The sequence below is a fragment of the Pinus tabuliformis genome, chromosome 5_2 (genome assembly GCF_031772625.1).
Source record: "Pinus tabuliformis cultivar Carrire ecotype Pingquan chromosome 5_2, CPIR1, whole genome shotgun sequence".
Taxonomy (NCBI): Eukaryota; Viridiplantae; Streptophyta; class Pinopsida; order Pinales; family Pinaceae; genus Pinus; species Pinus tabuliformis.
Genome location: NC_142306.1, coordinates 834943805 through 834969612, shown reverse-complemented (window position 1 = coordinate 834969612; position 25808 = coordinate 834943805). Strand labels below are relative to the sequence as shown.

At 38.1% G+C, this 25808-nt stretch overlaps 1 protein-coding gene across 2 annotated transcripts in view; it reads left to right on the top strand.

Moving 5' to 3' along the window:
• Positions 1 to 25808, top strand: part of LOC149161921 (autophagy-like protein) — a 290688-nt gene that overhangs the window by 209602 nt on the left and 55278 nt on the right. For both annotated transcript variants that reach the window (XM_089437085.1, XM_089437084.1), the window contains 2 exons: positions 18081 to 18187; positions 18286 to 18324. In XM_089437085.1, coding sequence (XP_089293211.1) covers positions 18081 to 18187; positions 18286 to 18324 — 146 coding nt within the window. The remainder of the gene's footprint in view (positions 1 to 18080; positions 18188 to 18285; positions 18325 to 25808) is intronic.

Here is a 25808-nt window from a genome sequence, read left to right as displayed (position 1 = left end):
AAAGGGCAGATTCTTCTTCAAGAACATGTCCTAAAAATCTTCAAGAACTATCCAAACAGGATATTAGATAAAACATAGTTACAGAGGTTCTTAGGAAGCCTGAATTATATCAGACCTTTTTATAAAGGGCAAGCCTCTGACATACACACTTTGCAGCGACGACTTAAGAAAAATCCTTTGGCATGGTCAGATGAAATGACAACGACAATCAAGAATATCAAGCAAAAGGTCCAACCCTTGCCTCCTCTTTCTCTACCAACTGAAAAGGGTAGGTATATAATAGAGATTGATGCCTCACAAGATGCATGGGGAGGAGTATTACTAGAAGAGCTTGAAGGAAAAGAAGAAATTTGTGGATATGCCTCTGGAACTTTTAGAGGAGCAGAATTAAATTACCCTTCTAGCCATAAAGAATTTTTAGCTGTCAAGAAGACCATTTTACATTTCAAGTTGTACCTAAAGCCTGTTAAATTTACAATCAGGACAAATTTAAAGATTTTGGCAGGCATGTTAAAAAATAACAACTTACTAACAGACAACCATACCCGTGTACAAAAATGGGTTGTTTGGTTAGAAAATTTTGATTTTGATATTGTACATAAGCCAGGGTATTTGAATTGTATAATAGACATGTTGTCTAGAGAAGCTCATGATAAAACTGACATATCTTTGTTCATGCTATCCAATGCAGAGATGAAAAAGGTAAAAGAAGAAGATTTTAAATGCAGAAAACAATTTGTTTTCTCTGCTCCTGAATCTGCAGCAAAAGAATATATGGACTTTAAGCTTGTTCAAGAAATCCTTTCCAGTCCCTTAAAGATAAATATTTTAGAAAAATGGGAAAGAAAGGCATTTTGGCAGATGAATAATGCTTACAATTGATTGGTCAGAGAAAAACATGGAGTTTGGATTGATGAAGAAGATAACCAGTGTTACTGTGATTTGGGTTTTGGCACAATGAATTGGACCACTTATTCTCTAATCCTACAAATGGTAAGGGAGAAAGGAAAATTTATAATTTGTGCAGACCCTGATAATATGATAAAGCATCCATTGATTGGTTGGACTGAAGTTTTCCTTGATAATTTTTTTCCGTGAAAAGATTGGGTGCAAAGACGCATCAATTTCATCCTACATTTACAAGCGGACATGAAGGTAGCTACTAAAAAAGAATTATGGTTTAAATTCATCCTTAAGCATCGTGGCAGGGAAATCACACCGATAGAGTCTTAAAATATATCCAATATAAAAACCATATCATAAATTTGAAAGTAAAAGTGGTCGGGGTTGTAACAGAGGTCGAACTAAATCTCTAAGTGTAATCTCTCTTCCAAGGGGAATTTTCTTGTGACTCTTGTCCTTTCATGCAAGGATCCGATGTTGAACAAATTTTTTCAGAGAATCTTTATCCAATCCAGCGCAGTAATATAAAACCCGCAAATGCAGATCTTCCAGGACCAAGTACCCAGGCTAATGTTGCAGAAGATTATTCTTTTGGCTCTGATAGACCAGAAGGGTGCTCATGTGGAGAACCCATGTGCATTTGTTTTACTAATGACTGGTGAATTTGTACCTCGTCGTACTGATCGACTCATGTGGAGCCAGTCTGGTCTTATGGGATTTCAGTTAAAACATCCATTATGTCTCATTGTATTGATCGACTCATGTGGAGCCAGTTTGTTCTTGTGGGCTTTCAACAAAAGTATCCATTGTATCCTACTATAGGTTCCGTGGGATTCCTCAAAATTTCCGCGGTGTAATATTTCTTCGGACGAATATTTGAGACTCACAGGACTTCTCCGACTTTTGGTGAGGATTGACCCACAACTCAGAGAATCTATAGAAAAATTTGATCTGTAATATCTACTCTCAGGAATATTTTCATGTACTTTGTTAGATTGTCATAGTCTAAGGAGATGCCTTATGCTCCCTCGAGGATTTATAAATAAGGGAGGAGGAGCCTCTTCTCCTCATTCAGAGTTAGAGTTAGTCTTGAGTTTACTCTTGCCCTGCAAGTGCGCTTTGTGCGATCATTTATGCATCTTGAGTAAATTCAAAGTCAGTTTTAGTTCAGAGTTTGACAAGCCTGCACATGTGAATGAGCGTGCATGTGTGAACCTTAAGTGGCAGGGCTCTTAGGTTATTGAGTCTGTATTGATTTCCTATTGAGTCTGTAATGTCAGTCTTTAGTTGCAATGGTTGCAGAATCTGCAAGCCAATTGATTGTTTAACTAATATGAGTATAAGTAAGCAATCGGGGAGTCGTGAGGCCATGGGAGGACAATTACAACCCAACAAAGGATACAAAGACAAGAGAATAGCTGACAACAACTATAGTAATAATCTATGTTGCACGAGTTTTCGGTATGTGGGTATTTCGAGTATGTGGGAACAAGTATTCCATATAGCTAGAAGTTTTTGCCAAAATTTACAGGAAACGTCAAGTTGTGAGTGACAATAATATAATATATTAAATTTAATATATATTAATTTCTGTTCTTTTATTTTAAATATAGTGTAAAGATTAAATGTACATACCAAATTGAATTTTTAAATGATTCAAGAGAACCATAAAAAGTTAAAACCAAAACTAAAAGCCACCCAAATCATATTGATGTTCATACTAGAAAAAAGGCAAAAGCCTAAAGTAGTACATAATTCAAAATGCCCAAGAGCCAAAATATAGCAACAAAAATACAAAGCTTAAGATGATCATAGAGTACAATCTTCAACATCAAGGAGATCCATATAAGCTTGAGCCTCACTAGGTACTGGATCAACATAATCATCATCATCATCAAATGCAACAATGTCATCTAAAGGTATGCCAACCCATCCTGCATTTAGTAAAATTGCCATCATCATCATCAATTTGGGCAGCATCTTCAGCGTTCATAGCCCATCGTGCAACAAGTCCTTTTGAATATTCAAGGAGCTTCCTTGAACAAAGCTGAAGACTACTATGCACATAAACAAGTTTCACGGCTCTCTTAGAGGGAAGTCTATTCTTGTTAATTGTAGGTATGTTCTATGCTAAGAGCAATTTATTTCGCTTTTCACAGTTAGCTCAATATCTTTTCCAAATTAGCAATCACATTAGCAATAAAGTAAATTGCAGATAGAACATAAACATAGATTGCAGAAGACAATCCAAGATAAGAGGACACAAGATGTGGCACTAGCCAGGGACAAACCCTAATGTGGGGAAACCCTTAATCAATTCTTCTTATATGTTCTTCAATAGTTCAGCAGAGAGAGAGAGAGATAGTACATATACAAGAAAAGTCAACACTTTGACTTATCTAAATAAGAGCATAGATCATCTCTAAGTAGATGATACATGAGGTGGCTGAACTCAGTTGAAGACACACTACTTCAACTGATTCTCCCTGGTGACTCCATCACCACGCTGCACCTATCATTGTGCTGCTCCTCATCATCATGTTGCACCTCACTGTGCTGCACCATGCTGCACCCATCATCACTATGTTGCATCTCATCATGCTTCACTAATCATGACTATACCCATCACTGTACTGGATCATGTACCATTGCTGTCCTATGTGCCATAGCTGCGCCATGTTGCCATACTGCTGTCCGATGTGCTTGTAGCACCATGCTTGCCCCCATGTGCTTGTTGCACCTTCCTTGCCATCATTGTAACATTTTTGTACCATGCCATCATTATAGCATTGCTGTACCATGCCATCATTATAACATTGCTGTACCTTCCTAAACTGCATCATCATGTTATTTAGATGATTTTCTATTCGCTACATTGGAATTCTAGGCAACCTTTAGGTTAGGCCATCAACAATCCTACCTATCCTCACACATAGGCATGCTGCTCCAACTCTGTTTGTTAGAGCACATTGCTGTAGCCTCAATGTTATTCCACAGTCAATCCCATAAGGATTGCGGCTAGATTTCTCTATGACCAGCAGTTAGGGTGAGACTAGAATTAGGATTGCGGCTAGTTGTAGGTTGATCTCCACTTATTGACTGTGGCTAGGGATCTTTAGACCTTCATTGGACAGCGTATAGAGTCTTCCTTTAAGCCTCTCCTTGCTGAAATGAATAACCTCATTTGTGATAGCGTATGACCCTTCCCATGACTGCGTCTAGGGCACTCTAGAACAACAACATAGGACCTGCGTTTAGGCCTCTCCATATAGCACCATACACTGCCCTTTCTTACACCCAAGACACCTCTATGCAACCCTGAAACAGTCTGCCCTACCTTGGCCTCCCTTACAACAACTCGGCCCTCCAAAAGACCCATGACTTTGCTGCGGTTAAGACCTTCTGTTGACTACGGTTAGGGCATCCTATAGACCCCTTGGGACAACGTATAAATCTCTTCCCTGACTGTGGATTTGGGCAGCGTATAGGTGTCTACAATTAGGGCTCTTTCTTTCATTGTGTTTAGGGTTAGATCTCCCCTCTAGGATTGCGGCTAGGGCATCCTCCTTAGGACTGCGTTTTTCTTTCTAGGGCAACTCCCTTAGTCTGCTTTCCTCCTGCGTTTTAGGGCTTCCTCTCCTAGATTTCGCTTCCACTAAAACCCAAAGCGTGTGGAGAGAAATCAAGAGTGAAGTGAGTGTGAAATGACTCTCAAGTCATCTCCTTTTATACTAAAACTTTGAGCACATGTGGTGGTTATTTGGTTGCTGGCCGACCTTGACGAATTGTCTTATAACACAAATAAATTCATAACTCCATGAATACTTATTTGAATCAGATGATCTTTTGATAAATTCTACACCTCTCGATGAGAGGGATTCAAGAAAAATATCAGCTGTCATAAATAAGATGACCCACATGGAGTTTGGCCCTAGTTGCCAATTTTAACAATTCCTCTTAACAAAGTGTATGAAACTATAGGTGGACCAATTCCTTTCAACAATCGAGGAACTAGCAACCTGAGATAACAAACATGAAACAAGCTTTCAAAGCTTTGGGACATGGCCCCAATACGTTCTCCAACATCCAAGGGGTTTCTTCTGAGCATAATGCTTGATCTCCCTCTTTGTATCTTGGATGAATGTAGGAGGGCTCAATGTACCAAAATCAATAAATTGCTCCTGTATCACACTTGCTTCATCAATAGTATACATCTTAGTTATAGCATCAACAAACCCTTGTTTTACCTCTTAATCACCAATAGGAAGAATTATATTTGGTCTTTCCATATACCACTTTGGATTAAGAGCATATGCAGCGATGTGAAGGGAGGTATTGAGTTTAATCCATTTTTTTTCTATCAGATTTTGGATTTCATGGAAAAACTCCAAAGAAGAGTTTCTTTGGCGAATGATATTTGTTGAATATTTGTCCAACCATCCATGACAATTGAACAACCTGATTGAACCCAAGATTGTTTGAGGTCCTCCATAAGTCCATGCATTCTTGTCACCCCTCTATATAACAATGAAGTCCTCATTTTGTTGTAACCTGGGGGTGCATATCCTATCCCTGTAGCTATGATTTTTCTCACCATTTCTTTATAGTATGGTGAACGAGTGACATTAAATGAAATTCCATTTGCCATAAAAAAATCTGCTATGGCATCATCTGCTTCATCCCTATGCAAGACATTGTACATTTTTTGAATGGATTCACTTACACTAGTCCTCCTAGTACTAGAACCCCCTTGAGTAGGCTCAATTTGGATGTGACTTTGTTCATTCATACATTGGGATGAATCTTCATGTCTACCTCTCTTATTAGGAGATACTGTGCTACTATCACATTCATTGTTTCCATTAGCTTTCATGTGAAGCTTAGTCATCTCCATTTTTTGTTCAAGGCTACAAGTGCAACCCTTCACTCCTAACCCAGGTATGCCCAAAAGATGATGCCATACTCTTGTATAGCTACCCTTAAATACATGATCACACAAAGTACATTGCCATTCCTCACAACCACCACTATTTTTTGCCTTGTTTTGTGTTATCTTTTTCATGAACTTCAGTAAGGGCTTCTTGGAAATGTTGCTTGATTGATTGTGGGTAGCTATCATTGTCTCTGCATTTTGTTCTTCAACTTGTGGGGCTTGTGGAGGTAGTGGGGGTCTCATCCTGCTTTCCCCACATTGACTACCCAACCCTCTATCCATGGTATCAATACTGAAAATTTACATAAAAAATAGAAAATATTAGAATTAAAACTTATTAAAAATTTAAAATTTTTACAATATTTGCTTTTAATTGGAACATAAACGGGGTTTAATTTAATACATATAACTTAATCAATGATATATAAGGGATAGTCATAGAATAGAATAATTTTTTTTTTTTTTTTAACATTTTTAAACACAATACTTTATCTAACTCATGTTGTCTATAAAATCAATCGATATTTAATGAAAAGTTAAAGCCACATTTTATTTTAACTTACGATAATCGTAAAAACAAGGACATCTGAATTATTTCTTTAAGACTTTAAGTCAAAAAGGCATGAAGATCTAATTAGCAATTATATGATTAGGCAGAAAATTTAAAGAAGGGTCTAGATGAAAGTTAAAATTTAGTTATTTATTTATTTTTTTAGGGATATTGTTTTCAGAATATTTATAGAAGTTAAAACTCATAGTAATAAATATTTAAGCCTGTGCGATGATTTGCATCTTCATCTTATCCTGATGATGAATCACACTCGCTGGTTCGAAAGATGTTTGCAAAATTTTCTTATGTGATTTCTACCGAAAAGACTCTTCTTAATGAATGTTTATTGTTAAAAACTTAAAAGATATTAATCAAATTTGTAAAATGTAGAATTAAAAAATTCATATTGTCTAATATAATAAAATTTGAAGAAAAAAAACATTTTAAATTTTTTTAATTTAAAAATCTAATAAATAAAAATAAATTACTAGCATTAATTAAAACAAATTTAATAAAAATAACTAACATTAATTAAAAATTTATTTACAAACTTTAAAGTTTAAAATAAAAAATAATAATTATTTATTTATATTTATATATAACGTTATATAATTATAATTATATTTTAAAATTATTTCTATAAAACGTTGAAAACATATAACGGTATAACAAATTTTCTGTATACAGTATATGAAGGAGGAATTTATTTTATTCATTTCTTTTTTTCCAATACCAAACAGTCATGGTGGCCGAGGGAAATGAATATATTCTAATCTTAATTAACAATGGGTAAAGGAGTCTAGCGATGAAGTGTTCTAAAATTGGAACTTCAACGTTTTGACATCATGATTCTAGTACATCAATAGTATAGGTATGGTATAAATTTATAATGCAGTGACCCAAAGTGAAACTCAACAACTCTATCTTGAGAGTGTGATAATAATAACAGTCTATAGATGACCTGTCAACCTGCAGAATGAAAGCGCACATATCAAAATGCTTTTAATTTTCCTCTTTAAAAAAAAGTACAAAAAGGGGATTTCAACCAAGGGCTTTGTAAATGCCTGTGAAACCCCAAAAAATGCATCTTTTCCTAATAGTTTAGAGATTAAGGAAAAAAAGGAAGATCAAGAAAAAAGTCTCAACTTTCGATAATGCCTTGGAATCATTTTCAGCCGTTCATGCAAAAACAAAGTAATTTAAGAAAAATCGAGTAATGAATCAGGCAGAAATGATTATACTGGGAAAAAGAAAATTCAAAAAATAAATCACAGTATGAAAGTTTTATCAGTTATTACCATGTATTGGCATCGAAAATATCATTATTGATAAAACCAAAAGGCAAACTTCTCTACCGTTTCTGGAATCTAGCCTATATATAAAGTTAAATTTTTCATCGATACAAAATTCTAACTGAACCTTTGGTACTGTGGATAGATTCAGAATTGAGAGAATTTGTTTAGGGCATTGTTACACGGATATATACGGGTCTTGAAACGTGATAAAACCCTGCTGATGTTAAAAATAATTGTTCGATTCTTAACCAATGAACAAATGTGTTGTAAAAAGATGCATTTGGTCAAAAATTAAATAGAAATCAGTAAAAAATTAAATTCCAAGAGGCAGAGTTAAAATTAGAAACCAGAAGCGACATTAATGATTGAATTTTGGCAACTGAGAACTGATAACTAAGCTTAGTTTATCTAGATAATGGCAACGCTTGAGCCTTTGAAGCACTTGCAGTCTTTCCCAGCTGCTAGACTGTGTCACTGCGTCCCTCGCCCATGCTGCGTCAAGACTCAATACTCAAAACAATCTGATTATCTGAGAAATCAGAATGAGACCACTGGATGGCTTGACTTACTCTGGAGATGATGTTGATTATATAGAAAAAAATACCAGCAAAATTGTTTTGCCGCGAAACGTTCGCGTCTCTTTTACCGGGATTTTCCTTGGGTTTTGTGGAATGTCTAGTATGCGTGGCTCGGGAGCCTATGGGAGCTCTGATCCATCGAGGAGCGTCTCTAGAGACTCCTCGATGGATCAGAACTCCCACAAGATCCCGAGTCACACTCCCCGCAGAAACCAATACCTAAAATGTTTAATTTTGAACCGTCACGCTCCCAAAACGCTCCAAAGTACCTAACAACGCTCCTGCCAATTTTGGAATGTTTAGTATGCGCGCCCAAGCTCCCAGGAGCATCGGACCGGGGAGTACGTGCTCTCCAATGCTTGGGAGTAGTACCCGTGCAACATATGTAATAATACAAAAAGAGAGATATAAAATACTTATCTTTTGAGGATTATAGGGAATGTCAACTCCCTCTTGATCTTAGCCTTCTTACATTCATCTTGCAATGTTATCATCCTTGTCATCATCATCAACATGATGTCATTCCCTTCTTGTTAGGTTTAGGGTTTCTTCTTTTAGCGGAAATGTTAATCTATGTCTAGTTCTAGGGTTTTGTCCATAATCTAGCTAGCAAAGCTCCCTCTGAAACTCAAAAATGTTAGTCTTCTTGGATGATGATAAACCTTGCAAAACTCTTCCTCAATCACTGTTGTTCAAGCCCTCCTAGTGTCTCTATAAAAGCTCACCCAACTCAACTCAACTCAATGATTGATCTATCTTTAATGTTGCCCATCTATCTCCCTTTATAATCTCTCATTCACAAATGAATGGGAAAGATTAGAAGTTATCTTGTCCCAATCGATAAATAAAATCATCTTAGAAACTTTCAATAAGGTTTTAGAGGTGAATCGATCTTATCTCAACTAATGTCAATTATTTAACCACTTTCCCTAAATTTTAACTTAGGAAATATTTAAAATTCACCAATTGACTTAATTGAGACATTTTCCCTATGTGAAACATAGGAAAAGTTACATGGGATTGGAGATAATTAATTCCTCTGTGTTCCTAGCCTTAGTGACACCTCTTAAGGCTAGAACACCTATATGAACTACAAAATTTAGCAGGGCACTGCTTGGGAAACCTGGATTGAAGTAGTGTGTCCATAACCAATCCATACTTAACACATTTAATCACTCCCTTTATACCACATTCATCCCTTCAAGTTAACTGTTGTTGGTTCATTGGAATTTGGCACTCATACATCCACATCTTTGGGTCAGGCTATAAAAACTTGCCATGGAGGTTGATGTAAGTACAAAAAAAGTAAAAGCATAAGATGGCCACAACAAAATCGAAAGGAAAGATAAAATGAAAAAGATGGCCAAGACATAATTAGCGCGTGGGAAAACGCCTAGCACGAGTTTTAACCTCCTCATTTGCCACCACTTGGTTTCTGAGCACTTGATGCTTCATCTCATCATAAGGAACTGTTGCATGTCCCAACCTTGATGAGAGAGAAACCCTTGGACCCTTAAGCTTTGTTCCATATAAAAACATTTTCAAAAGGACATAAAAGATGCATGAGAGTGGTGGAAAAAGCAGGCCGGGGAAAGGGGCAATTCATGCCAACACGATTGCTCCATCCATTACATATATACACTCAGGATGTGGACCTCCATCTAGTAGTCGCTTGGGCATGGCACTTTGTCGTGAAGTCATTCCCCTCCATTAGCACCTAGTGTCACTAACACCTATGAATTGAAGGCTTGGCCTTGGAAATACCACCTCCCCTTAGGGGCTAGAAACACCAAATTGGGTTGACTATCTAGCCACTTCTAACAAGGTAGGGAACACTTTTATGGGACTTCGTCTAGTTAGATATTTGAAGGTGATCTAGATTTGAAGTACTACTATCCCCTTAACGATTATGTATGGTCCACTATTATGCATCTAAGCTGATTGTTTCTAACGACTGGTTGCTTTCACTTGAGTTTGAGATGGTTTTTCCAAGTGGTTTTTCATATAGTAGCATGGCCTTGAGGGCACTCTATTCCATGCTTACTCCACATGATGCTTAGGTCGTATTACACTTCCAAAGAGCATGATGACCTTATTGATGCAACATTGCCCTTCCACACAAGAGCGTTGGGCACTTTGATTGATGCTCCAGAGCACTCTCAGATGCTAAAACATTGAGCTCAAGTTGCTTAGCATTGAAAATTCTTGATGATGTACCCATTGGACCCAACATGCCCCCAGGATGGGCTTGACACTACTCGATGCATAGGCATTGATCTAAAGCCTAGGTGACAATGATCATCCCTCAGGTGTTTAGGGATGACATGTATTGAGAAGAGTGGTCTTCTCTACTTCTCTGTTGAGAACCTGTATTTGTTCCTTCTGCTTCTCATTTTCAATCTTGAGCCTGCTTATTTCTATTGAAGATGTATCTAATTCCTTTTGCTTTTGGTCAACAATGGATATGTATCTTTGATCATATTCCTTCCTTTCAATTTCTACTTCCTGCATGTGTTGTGTGATCCTGCTAATCTTTGCAAATGCTGTGTCGATTTCTTGTTGCTTCTCTTGGACTTCTCTCATGAGGTCTCGTGTCGCTGTATTATTGATTTCTTCCAACGCCCTTGAGTTTTTGGCATAGTTTTGGAAAGTGTTTCCCTTCTGTAGCAAGACTACTTCGGCTTCTAATGCTTCCCTTTCTCCGTTGCTTTCTTCCAACTTCCTTTGAAGTGACTCTTCAATACATTTGTGTTCTTCAACTTCAATTTTGAGACCTTGAACTTGTTCTTCAAGAGTATTGGAACAAATCTTCTTTGCCTTGAGCTCTTTTATAAGCTTGATTGCCTCCTTAGAAAATTCTTCTATGGTCAACCCTTCTTCTTCGTTGTTTGATACCTCTTGTTTATTGTGCTTGGCCATAAACAATACTCTCTCGTTGGCTTCTTTTTCACTGTCACTATCTTCATCGAATGATGAGCTATCTTTGACATTTGAGTCACTTGCATATATATTCTCAAGCTTGTCCCATACATTTTTGGCGGTTTTACAACCCAACACCTTATGATAAGCAGATTCAATAAGTCCACTGATAATAATATTCTTTGCTTTTGCATCATTTACCAAATTCTTCTTACCTTGTTCATTCGCGGTTGGTGTAAAGCCATTTTGAACAGTGTCCCATACTTCGTAACCTTGTGCCAAGAGATAGACCTCCATTCTTCCTTTCCAGAGTGCATAATTATTTTCATTGAACAGAGGTACACCATTCTTGGTATGCTCCATGATCTCCTTCCAGTTGTTAAACTGCTATTGAAGGAACCAAGCTCTAATACCAATTGTTGGAAATACTGCCGGGGGGGGGGGGGGGGGGGGGGTGAATTAGTATTCCTTTCAATTAGTATTATTATTAATCTTTCAGAGCATTAGTTAATCTTCAATTATTATCAGTGTTTGTACAATGATAGCAGTAAATAAAAGGAACACAAATGCACATAGTTTTTAAGGTGGAAACCCCCTCCAGGACAAAAACCACTTGAATGCTTTTCTAATAATTCTTTAATCTTCAACTCCAATTGAAAAGAAAGCTCCAACTTCCTAGAATCTAGAAAATCATTCTTCTCGAGCTCCCATTGGATGGACGCTCCAACGCTCGAGATTCTTCAGTAGTCAATTGAACGGATGCCCCAACACTCAATGAGCTACAACTCACTCTACCACCACCCTACCACCCTGAAGTTTTCACAGGCTTGAACCTGTTGGTGACTTCATGCACTAGCCTAGCACCAACCTACCACCCTATAGAAGTATAAAGAAGAATGGACTCCCATACCAGGGAAAATGGTCCACTTTACAATGACATAGAATGATGTAGAAGAAGAAGACAAACTAGACCATAACCCCAACTATGACACAACCACCTAATGATGTTCCTAGACCTCTCGACATTGCCTCTTCAACTCTTGGCAAATAGACACTTGTACAACTTTTACAATGACTTTTACAATGACTTTGTACAATGATACTTTTACAATGACTGTATGTAGTGCTGCCAACTTGAAGACTTCATGTGGTGAACTTCTTGTTGCCATTCTGCACCTTGATTGCTGCTCTTGTCATGCTACCCTTTCTCACTCTTCAGAACATTACATTATGCATTGAGTCTTCTCTTGATGAATATATAATACCTGCAAAAAGTCTTCAAGGAAATACCCATGACATGATAATAACAAAACTTACCTCATCCTACAGAGCATATGTTAGTGCTAAACAAAACAACAAATTAGAATACAAAGAATCTAATGCAATTAAGAGATGAACATGCATATACAGAAGATACTTACCTGGAGCTTACCTCTACTGCATCATTTTGCTGCCCTAGAGAGTCTGGTCCTTTGCACCCCTTGACAACACTTGATCTAGTTTTTTTTTTTTTTTGCCTTCTAGGAGCACGATATTGTATCTCTATGATTTCAGATCCCCAATATGTGATCTTCGGTCCTGTAGTAGCCCTTTGAGTCTTCTTTTCAATGCCACAAGTCTGACCCGATTTGGATTCTTCAAGGCAAAGTTATGCCCAATCTCTCACATTGACCTAATTATGGACTAGTTCAGTAGAGCGAACTTGTACAACGTTCCACATGTCATTGTTTCCTCCTTGGTCTCTGAAATTGATACACAAAAAACTACAGTCCGTGCACTATCTGCCACTTTTTACAGAATTCCAATCCGCTTCTCAAAGAGAGAGTTATGAGGATTTTCCCAAGGTCACCTCTTTGAGATGAAATTCAAGAGCTTGCAAAAACCCTATCTTCCACAGATCATATCTCCGAAAATATAGTGAACCAAGACCTGAAATTTGGTCACGACGTTCATCAGGATTTCAGCTAAAATGGGTTTTTAATTTTAGTATCTAAGACTTCGCAAAAATAAAGTTATAGCGAAAATGCCACGATCACTACTTTTGGAGAATAAATGAGATTTCTTTTTATAGAGTTGAGAGGGGCTTCTATAGAGTATGTTGGAGGGATTTTAGGAGCTTAAAAAATTATTAATTATTGACTCAATGACCAAATTCATTGATAAATGCTATGCCACAACCCCATGGGGTTTTAGCCCACTAATTGGGGTTACTAACTTCAATCTTGAATAACTTACAAACCGTGAAGAATTACGAGGAGAGCTATATACTGATAGAAAGATATTATTGAGTAGAGTATTCCTATAATGGCTATGAGACAAGAAACCGTGAATGATGATGCTCAATGTGCCATGGAAGTTCAATATCATCCTTGTTGCTGCTTGGGTTGACATCAATGACAACCTCAACATGGCATACATAAGCCCCAAAAATAAAATAATGTTCAAATAATCTAATTTTTGGTGACAAGCCCTCCAAAATAGCTCATAAATGAAAGAATAAGCCTCTCAAGAGGTCAAATAATAATCTATGTATGTCATAGGGCCCTCTAATAGGCCTAATGAGTTCCATGCATGCCATAATGAAGAGGAGGACCCTCAAAAATGATGGACAAGGGGTTGGCCCTTGTTCTCCAAACAATAAACTTGTGGTGCTCCCAATGGGTGTGAGGGCACAATAATAACCTCATGAGTCTCCAAATGAGTCGAGGATGCCTGTAGATCGTCTGCGAGGGCTTTGATGATTGTGTAGGGGATGCCACATCATCCTATAAATCATGGATCAGCTGCCAAGTGCATGGTACATCTCCAGGGCCGACTGGGCAAAGGTGAACCCGTTGTATCATCCTCATCCACTGAGAGTATCTCGAGCATCTCTGACCATCCTCGGGGATCAATGGAGTGCTGTCTAATGTTGTGGAGGCCCATGGCTCTCAACACACGCCCAGGGTGATGGCCATGATGATGGGGTAGAGCTCAGGTATTGGCTTTTGCCCACATGCTAAATGTGTTTGTCCTGGCCATCTTTTGCATTTTGTGGTACATTTTCTTGTTGAATGTGGCCAAATATGCTTTTATGTTTCTTTTTAGCTGCATCAACCTCCGGGGTATCGTTCCAATCCTAACCCAAGGTGTGGGCAAGGGGAAGGGGTTTGCTAACCCTATGCAGACCCAGTGGATGAATGTGGGCTCAGGTGGGAGAAATGATGAATGGGGTAATAATAATGAGTGGAAAGAGGGTAATATAGGCGGATGAGGGAGCGGGACAACACAACCAAAATCAGGGTTTCCCATGAAATACTATCCCTAATGGTCAATAAAAGAGATCCCACGGGACTAGAATACATGGTTAATATCCGAAAGGGGTCTAGGGGACAAGGGCACAGACCTAACCCATTCTTTCCACTAAATCCCCCCATTAACCCTTGCCTAGAAGTGTCCATGACAAGCAAACTACAATACTCAATTACCAAATGACAAGGCATAGTTTTAGGTTTGGGAGGCCCACCTTCAAACATACGATCATGGCAGATGGGTGAGAAACCACATGGTTGGCTCAGGTGGCAGAGAAGTGTCATAATGAGCTAACTAGTGGCTGCAAGGGGCTGCTGGCTGAGGACCATCTTGGAGAAAAAAAATTCTTAGGGATATCACCCACAAAATGGTGGGTAACAGGTATGAAACTTGTATTTAATCAAGAGCACCAAGCCCTATATGTACCTTGATCTTAGTGACATTGGTTGTTGAACTCCCTCATGACCCTACTAAAAATGTACGCATCACTCAAACTGTTGGAATTTCTAAGTCTAACCCGTTAGAGACCCTTCATGTACTTTTCTGATTTATTTTTCCTACTTGTTCTGATTAATTAACAAGTTATTTACCCTGTAAATACCAATGTTTTAAAACTCCGGCTCCAACTCCGACTCGGCCGAGGGTCGACTCCGACTCCGACTCCGACTCGGTATCGACTCGGCCGACTCGATTTCAGTGACTCGGTCGTTGTAAAAAATACATTAAATATTTATTTTTTATAAAAACACATAATTTTAAAGATTTTCATTCATGTTTCCAAACACACAGCATTAGAATATAGATAGAAGACAACATATGATCAAAGTAGGCTCATGAATATATCTATTATATCAAAATGGCACCTAGTGCACTGTCCAATACATACACGATGATGATATAGAGATCAAAACAAAAACGCATAACCAAGGAGGCTATAAATGGCCTCTACAACAAAAGTCTTTGACCAGTACTACTGGCTACTGCTAGAGTTGCCAACATCATCTGGCTCAGTGTTACTTGGGAGCGGGAGCAAAAGTGGAGAGCGAGCGCGAAAATGGGAGCGAGAGCGACATTTTCAGAATCTCCTGGTTTGGGAGCGAATCCCAGAGGAGTTCAACAACCAATGTCACTAACATCAAGGTACATAGAGGGATTGGTGCTCTTGATTAAATACGAGTTCCATACCCTAATACATGACAAAATTCAATGGAAACATTGCAATCCTCCAATCCTGAAATCCTGAAAAATTGATAAGTCTGCTGGATTTTGAATGAAATCTAAAATTCTACTTTCTCCATATGAAATCCAATGAGGCCAGAACCACTCTCAAACATCCTGAGTCATTTCATGGTAATGTTAAAAATTTAAGTAAAATGATGAAAATGAAGATTAAGGAGAATGTCACTTTTACTTTAAGAATTTAACATTACCATGAAATTTGAATAGCATATCAATACTAGGAGAGGGGAATGGACCCCAAATAGCATTTAATTAATTTAGAAAACACCTTGGAGTCCCCAACACTCAGCTAACAGTTAAAATTAAAAAAAATATGAAAAATTGCATTTTTTTGGGGTTACAGGCCGCATTCATTAGCTCGGCCAAGTTATTGCAGAACCGGCCGGGTTGACCGAGTCATGACTGACTCGGCCGAGTCATGCAATAATTGACTTGGCCTCCCGTTCTGTTTTTTCTGCGGTGTCACAAAAAATCCCAACGACTTGGATCAACTCGGCCGTTTTTTAAAACATTACTAAATACTGAAAATAAATACAAATACATGCTCAACACATTACAGATCATCAACTAAAGGAAAGAAAACAAGCACACAAGTGACACCGTTGTTTTTGGACCAATGTCCCCAGCAAAACCCAATGCGGGAAAACTAGTGCAACTATCTGAGGGTTTTATTATTATGCAGTTCTTGAATAAAATTTGGGTGCAAAAACTGGCTCACCGAACAGAGAATAATCTCGGCAGTAGTACCTCTCTACTCGGAAGTAGATATTCTAGCTGAAACCCAGGATAAACACTCCAACAACTCCTAGCTCCAATCTGCCCCACGAAAACCCCAGTGTCTGCCTCTACGGATTGTGTCAGCCCTTCCTGGCCTAGCGCCAACCTCTGGAGGCACTGCGTCAGCCTCTAGAGCCTCTGCGTCACCCACACTGGCTCTCTGAGGCACTGCGCAACTCCTGGCTGCCTCTGCGTGGGCCCTAGCTAGCTCTACGTGGCCTCTCGCTGGCTCTGCGTCCCTTTCTCCCGTCTTTTGCATTGATTCTCCCGACACACTCTTTGTCTCTCTGCTTCTGAATACATTGCCCCTCAGCTGCAACTTTGATCACTCTTTCGACTTCCTCAGCAAACCCTGCCCCAAAAAATCGAAATCTTGATCAATTTGGTGTGTTTTTCAAGTGACTCTCAAGCCTCCTCTTATACTTTTTGCGTTGACAATTCAAAGGCCGAGATTAAGTCCCTAATCAAAGGCTAAGATTAACTCTGGCTTGATCCATGACTTTTGGACCCTTCTAACACAATTTTATATTAATTCATATTAATATTTTATTTTCCATAAGTTTAGACTTAGGGACTTCATTAAAAATATTAATTATTTTAATATCTCCCAAACTATTTAGAATCTGCCCAAACCATTTCTGGGTATTGGAGATCTCATGTGCTTTAGCCTCTCCACCAATTTTCGTGGCTAGAGCACATCCGATGCTACCCCATATCAACACAAACAAAATCTTGACTCGACATGATACTTTTTTTCTATCTTATGTTAATGCTTAGAGGGTGATATTGATGACAAAGATTCCAAGATAGGCTGTGATTTTGATGATATGTAGGTATATGTTCTAGCATGATTTTTTTGGATGCTAGAGGTCATCTAGAGCCTATTTGTTGATGTATTCGGTTGAGAGATGGATTGTACTCGATGCTATTTTGGTTATGTGCACCCTTACATGTTCTATAAATGAGAATTTGTAATTTGTGGACCTGTAGTTGATGAAGATTATAACTACTAGATGAATGATGTTATATGGTTTAATTCATGTTTTTATATTTTTTATCACTAATTGATCATTCTACATGCTTTTGTTCACATATATGCATCAAAATATATAAAAATTGCTCCTGACCCAGGCGCTTTTGAAAATGTCGCTCCCTGCTTCCGCTTCCAGTTCCGCTTCCTGCTTCCACTCCTGCTCCCAAGTAGCCTTGTATAGGCTCTCTTAATGTTTGAGAATATAATTAACTAATAGATAGAATCTTTTGTGCTTTTGATGTTGCACAACTTGTTTGTCCTCAAGATTGTATTGCAGGAATTCTTTAAAAGTAAACTACGGTGCTACTTTGAGCTTTCTCTTCTTTTCTAATGTCTGAGACTATTTGCCATTAATATTGTTTAGCTTTGTTATCTCGCATATAATGTCTTAAAACTATGCACTCTAATGTTGTTGTCGAACTATAGATTAAACTCTGTTGGGGAATTTCTATTATATATTGTTCTTCTGTAACCAATAGATTACATCTGTTAGGAGATTTATTTTGCAGCTATCTGAATTAAACATGGAGGATTTGATTTTGCAAATGTCTTCTTTGACTAGATATGAAAAATCCTGCTAAAGGTGTTAGGCTGAATATGTCTGCTAGCACTACGGATGGGGATTGCTCACTTTCTGTTTCAGTTTATTGCAATACAATTGGAGTTCAGGTAGGTAGTGTTTCTCTCAGGCTATGTTTCAAATGAGATATTGACACTTTCTTCGTGTTTACAAATTATGAGTCTGCCATTACAAATGTGTCCCACAGGCCCCAATTTCAGTGAGCAAATCGGGAGACTGCAACTATGTAAGCGTACCATACTTTGTGAAAATTCTTTTAGCAGGGATTTTCTTTCACCTTTGATTGAATACATGATATTTCTTTCTGACCATTCCTTCTGTCTTCTTTGGGATTTAGGGCAATTATTTATGCTGAGTGTAAACATAACAATAAAGAATACAAGCGCTACATATGGTTGTCCTTTTAGAACTAAGTGTTAAGAAATCAAGAAGCTTGCAGATTAGGGTAGATTTTTCTTAACTTGATAATTATTTGTGAATGTTTGTTGGCTTCTTATTAAATCTATGTTCTCTTCATCAAACAATTACCAAAAATATACAGAATGTGAAGATCACAAAGAGACAAATGACACAAGAAATTAAGCTCCAAGCCAGGGAAAACCCCACAAGTGGAAAACCCAAGAAAATCCTCTTCTTATAGAATCAGATCAAAGTGATATATGCAAGACCCAAGACCAAAACTAACACTTCCACAAAGACCCCAAGTCAGCCCTCCTCCAAGTCTCTGCAACAAGTCAAAGTCAAAAAAAGTCAATGCTGGTAAAACCTCTGAAATTGGTCAACTCCTAAAATTTCAGCCCTCTAATTTCGGCCCCTCAAATTTTGGGTCTACAGTACCTCAAAAAAATTCGCACGTGTGAGCAGAACTAGGACAGAAAACTTGTTTTCTCTCTCCTTTGACTTTCCTGACTATCCTCTGACTTCGGCTGTCTTCTTCTTCTTGTTTGGCACAGAAATCAATGCAATGATTTGTGTGACTGAATGATCTTCAAATGAGTCAAGCTGCCTCTGATAAATAGCTATCCAGGAGGGTCAAATAGGTGGCTCTTGGAGGCCTAGGCTGACTTGTCTCCAATGAGGGCCGACTTGGTCTTGTGGTTGACATTTTGACTCTTTGACTGAAAATAAAATAATCTTTCCTTTTCTTACTAGAAGTCCGAATAGGACTTTGACTCAATTACATTTTTTTGACTCATAAATTCTCTTTTGACTCGATTGACCTTATAAGCATGAAGAACATGCTTTGATTAAAATAAAATAATAGTGATGAATAAATATAATAAATACATCAATGGTACATTTGAATTACATTATGAAGACCAACACTAGTTACATGTCCAACAGTAAGGAAAGCAATATGGAAACAAATGGTGTTTATAATTATTTCAATTGCAATAGAAAAAAATGCACAAGAAAAATTTGCTCCACTCTCTAAAAGTTTGATAACAAATGAGGCCAAGGCCTCAGGCTTGTGCATCTTGCTGTGCAGGATAGGAGGTTGCTGATGGGTAACAGATAAAAGGGTCTCCACTTGGTAAAGAACAGATCAGTATCCAGGGAGGTGCTATTGGCAATCCTTAAAATGTATGACAACCATCTTCAGCATATCTAGACCATTCTTGACTTCCTATGCTTACACTAGCTAAAATCCAAAAAATGCCCTTTTGGGAGAATCTTCATTTCCTACTTCGCATACCTTTTAGACTATTAAGGCCTCAACATTGAGTTTCAAAAGGTATGAGTATTAAAAGAGTGGCCTATTACCCACCAGAAAGTGGGTAACCCATAGGAGAAATTTTTCTCCACCTTGGACAGCTAGCCTGCTAGCAGCCCTATTTGATCAACACATAACATGATGCCAAGATCCTTCACTTCTTTCTCTAGTCAGATTTCTTTCTTCCTTCTGGTATTCCTTCTTGAAGTGAGTTGGGTTATCCATTGGCAAGTACTTTAACCATTATGCAATCATGTGCTTTAACTTAATTTTTTGGGGATACTAGTGTGGATAAAGGAGCAAATTGGAAGATTGACCAGTCTTGATTGTATTCTTGTTCCCTCACTTTGCATGGGATGACAGTCTTTGATTATAGTCCAGTGGGACCTCCTTTGAGGCCTTAGGGTTTTAGGAAGGGCACTATCGGGAAGGCTTTGATTGAAGTAGCATGTCCAAGATGTTCCATACTTACCACTTTCTGTCATTCCCTTTATTCATCTCCATTATTTGAGTTGGTGGTCATTGGTCATTGTGATTGGCACCCTTTCATCCTCATCCTTGAGTTTGGGCTGGAAAAAATTGCCATCGAGGTTGATGCAACTTAAAGAAGGATAAAAGCATAAGAAACTACAATGAAAGAAAAATGCAAAATGCAAAATATGGTTGTGACATTTGATTAGCACATGGGCAAAAGGCTCGCATTCAAAATATGGTTGTGACATTTGATTAGCACATGGGCAAAAGCCTAGCATGAGGTCTATCGCCCTCATTAGCCATCACCCAATTCCTCAAGAACATGATATAAAAGGAACTCTTGTATTCTCCTAACCCTAATGAGCGATAAAGTGACTCATCCTTAAGGGGTAATGGAAAATTTCAAAATCAAGCTTGGGCTTCTAAGCTATGCACCGAAATAAAGATAAATCAAAAGAATTAAAAAGTACACTAGAGGGGGTGGAAAAAGTAGGCTGAGAAAAGGGGTAACTTATGCCTCCATGATTGCTCATTTCTTACATTTGTACACTTAGGATGTTGGACCTCCCTTAGCAAGTCACATGTGTTGGAAAATGAAACTATGTTTGCTCTTCATTAATGTACTTGAGTCATCATATAATGTACTTGTCAAAAGAATAAAGAAAATAATTTTTATTATTGTAACAATGACTTATTTAAGCATGGGTTTCATGCTTGGGTCATCATTATATTAGTCAAAGACCCATTGTGGACCCCTAGGATTAATATTAAGTTTATAGAGTCGTTGTACATTCAAAGAGACCCTTATTGGGCTTTTGAATCATGTAAAAAGGTTTAGTATTGAGTCAAATATGATTTATGTATCTTCCACATCAAGTCGGCCTAAGGACCCTAATTCACAAGAAGCCTATAAATACAAGCTAGTCGAAGTCATTTGCAGCATCATTTCTCAAGCTAGTTTGATATCTCAAGAGTAGCTGGAGAAGTGTGAAGTCTATTGCCAGGAAGCCGAAAGAAGTGCGAGTTTGGGCAAGTCTAAGGAGAGGAAGACAATCGAGCATTTGGTGCCTCTCTCTCTCTATTTCATGCTATGGATTGGGAGATTGAAGTCTCCTAAGTTTAGTTGTTGTCGGAAGTTGCCTGTTGCTGGAAGCTACTGCTGAGTCGGAGTTGCTGGAAGGGTCGAAGATCTAGAAGGTTGACTTGTTGTGAAGGGAAGGTCTGTTCTTGTTCTAGGGTGAAGAGTCTCAAAGAATACTATTGAAAGGAAGAGTTATCTTGACTAGGTTTTCCCCTCGAGGGGGGTTTTCCCTGGCATAGTGCCTATATCTTGTGTCTCTTGTTTTGTGATTTTCATACACACATAATATGGTAATTGCTTGATGAAAGATAAGCTAATAAAGAAGTAAAAGAAGCCAACACACTTGCAGGTAATTATCAAGAAAGGAGAATCAAACCCTAATATAACTACTTTGATTTTCGAACATGGTATCAGAGCTAAGGTCAGGAAGACTCGAAGATCACTTTGTTGGGATGGATTCTCCTTCTATGATGAACTACATAAGAATGGGTCGCAACACTGTTGGAAGATGGATCAAGAAGGTCATATACTACTTGTTCAACAAGGTCAAGCGTGAAGGATTCTTCGCTGCCCTTACAGGTTCTCTTATTGATGACAATGCATGGATCATTAGTAATGGAGCATCAAGACACATGATAGGTGAAAGTAAGCAACTTCATATACTATCAAAGGAGCCATCTTCTCATGTAGTGGAATTGGGTAACAACAAAAGCTATGTTGTTAGAGGCCTGGGATCAACATCGTTGAAGCTGGATAATGGATCAAAGCTGCATCTTAACAACATTCTATATGTTCTAGGTTTGAAAAAGAATATTCTTTCTATTTCTTTTTTCGAAGATAAAGGGGAAAGAGTTGCTTTTGTTGATGGAAAAGTATTGGTTTGGGGAAAAGACTCTAGCTTTGATAAAGCTAGGGTTATTGGAGTTCGTGAAGGAAGTCATTATAATGTCATTACACCACCTCTTCAAGCTTTGGTTCATATGGAAATAAGTCCCATCGAGCTATGGCATTAGAGGAGTGGTCATCTACATTATAAGGTCATCCCTACTCTTAGTCAATTGGTTCATGGTATTCCTAATATGAAGTTAGATCATGAAGGTGTGTGCAAGGGATGCTCTTTGGGAAAACATACTAGAAAGCTATTTCATAATAGTGAAACTAGGTCTAAAGAGATATTAGACCTCATCCACTCTGATGTGTGTGGGTCCATGTCTGACAAATCACTTGGAGGTCATCCCTACTATGTGACATTCATTGATGACCATTCTAGAAAGACATGGCTCTACCTCTTCAAAACAAAAGATGAAGTATTTGATAAGTTCAAGGAGTTCAGGGCTGAAGTAGAAACCCTAACTGAAAGAAAGATACAAATTTTGAGGTCTAACAATGGTGGGGAATACACTTTTAAGGAATTGATTGCATATTGTAAGGAAGCAGGGATTAAGAGGGAGCTCATTATTCCGTATTATCCGAACAAAATGGATTGGCCAAGGCCCTAAAGGAAGAATAGGTCAATTGAAGAAGGCATTCAAACTATGCTCCTTGATCAAGATCTACCAAAGTCATATACATTCAAAATAGAAGTCCTCATAAGAGTCTTGATAATACAACACCCGAAGAAGTATTCACTCGAAAGACTCCGAGTGTGGATCACCTCTGAATCTTTGGAAGTCCAGCGTATATCCATGTTCTGAAAGGCAAGCAAAAGAAGTTGGACTCTACAAGTATCAATGGAATATTCATTGGTTATAGTCTTTCCTCAAAAGCATATAAAATCTATATAAAGGAAGGAAGACACATTGAATTAAGCAAGGATGTCATATTCGATGAAAATCAAGCATAAAAGAAATCAAAGAATATTCCTATTGATTCTGATGATTAAGAAGTTCCCATATTTGAAGAAGAAGAAGTTCATCATGAAAACTCTACTACAAATCTCGAAGAAGGACCAAGTGAGCCTATTCAATTGGTGGTCATCCCAACCATAAGGAAGAGGCCAAATTGGTTGAAAGCAACATTAGAAGATGTTGAAGGAACCTGCTTGGTTTGGTAGATATTGTTGATTGTATTGATTGTATCTACAAAACTTGCTTGGTTTGGTAGATATTTGCTAATTGTATTGATGAGAAAAGTGTCGAAGAGATTTGTTGAGGCCTTGCGGGTGAAGCATTGCCTGGGAAGACATCTGACTAACACTTTGTGTTGATGTCTGGGTCCCGAAGTTGGAAAGGTGGTGTTGGTTATTGAGCTCTGTTTTGGATACACATCTAGATATTTGGGTTGGTGGTTAGCAAGTAAGCCTTATGGTACCTAGAGGGGCTGAAAGCTTGAGCCCACCTTATTCCCACTTGGATAGATTGCCTTGGTTAGGAATCTAGTCCATGGCATTGCAATGCCTAAATTGTTGAGAGAACAATGGATAGATTGCCTTGGTTAGGAATCTGGTTCGTGGCATTGTGGTGCCTAAATTGTTGAGAGGCCAATGGATAGATTCCCTTGGTCAGGAATCTAGTCCATGGCATTGTGGTGCCTAAAGTGCTTCATGGTTCATATAGTTTGAGATCTTCCAATGTATTTGTACATTATGAATACCTCCTTAGTTAAGAGGGAGTGTTGGAAAATGTAACTATGTTCAGTTTTCATTAATGCACTTGAGTCATCATATAATGTACTTGTCAAAAGAATAAAGAAAATAATTTTTATTATTGTAACAATGACTTATTAAAGCATGGGTTTCATGCTTGGGTCATCATTATATTAGTCAAAGTCCCCATTGTGGAATCCTAGGATTAATATTGAGTTTATAGAGTCATTGTACATTCAAAGAGACCCTTCTTGGGCTTTTGAATCATGTAAAAAGGTTTAGTATTAAGTCAAATATGATTTATGTATCCTCCACATCAAGTTGGCCTAAGAGAGATCAAGTTGGCCTAAGGACCCTAATTCGACCCATAAGAAGCCTATAAATACAAGCTAGTCGAAGTCATTTGCATCATCATCTCTCAAGCTAGTTCGATATCTTAAGAGTAGCTGGAGAAGTGCGAAGTGTTGAAGAATCAAGGGCAGTTATGTATATATGATTCTTCTAGACTTGATAACAATTTGTGAAGCACTTTCCAATTTATCTTTGTTAGCTCGATCTTCTTTGTTTTATTAGTAGTGTGTGTTTACTTCATCAAACTGCTACCAAAACACAAGAAACAAGAACACAAGATGTTGGCTCTTTGCCAAGGAAAAACCTCTCTCTCTTAGAGAGGAAAATCCTTTCGTACATTTCTCTTATTGAAGCTTCTATTTATCAATGCCAAACCTTAGACCCTTGACAAGAAGATCCTCCAAGCGCAAGTCAAGCCCTTTCAAGATCACTTCCTCTTGCAACACTTCGTCCTCCCTCTTTTGGCATTTCGTCTTCCTCCTTCCGACACTTTGTTCTTCTTCTTTCAACAACAATAGACACCCTAGATGGTATGCTCTAGAGTGATTCTTGTCCTTTTTCTTCCTTCGTTGGAGATGAAGCCTTTCTAACTTAAGAAGATGAACTTGTCACCTCCCAACTATGCCTTCTTTTCTTCACGAAGATTGCAGACTTAGAGCAGCAGTAATACAACCCTAATTCTTTGCACATGTGAGGGGATACCTTCACAAAAACTATGTTAGATTCCTTCTTCTTCCTTTGCTTGTGTAGCCTTCTTTCTTGCTTGAATGAGAGGCCTTATAGGCACTCTTTTCTAGCCCAAACACTTCTCCTTTATGACTGCAATAGGAGAGCTTGATATGACAATAGAATAGCCTTCTTGCCTTCGCATGTGTGACTGCAATTAGCCCTAGAACAGTTCCTAAAAACTCGCTTTACTTCCTTCCTTCTTCGCTGCACTTGGAGACCTATTTTCTTGACTTCTTCGTACCCTTTACTCGTCCTCTTTCTCGCTGATTTCAGAGATGATATGATAATACTTTGAGGAGGTCGAATGGCTCCTTATATAGGAGTCTGTCTCCTTCTTTTAGGCTGACTTAAGGCCGACATGAAGACTTGAAGGCGACTTGCTCTATATAATTTAGATTGCTTCTTTTGATGGTGCGAACAGTTGGAGTAGGCTTATGACTTTGCTTGGTGGTCTTCTTATGACTCTAATACATATTATTACATAGTGTAGCAAGCCCATAAGGGGCTTTAATAAATACATTGACTCTTTGACTTCCCAAAAGCACTTAAATATGTGCTTGACCTAATCAATGAGCAAGAAACTCATTGTAATAAATAACAAAAATAATATTTCTTTTTCTTTACAAGTACAAAGATCAAAATTGCATTTATGAAGACCGAACCGAGTTACACTTTCTTCAACATGAAGTCTACTGTCGGGAAGCCGAAAGAAGTGCGAGTTTAGGCAAGTCTAAGGAGAGGAAGAAAATCGAGCTTTTGGTGCCTCTCTCTCCCTAT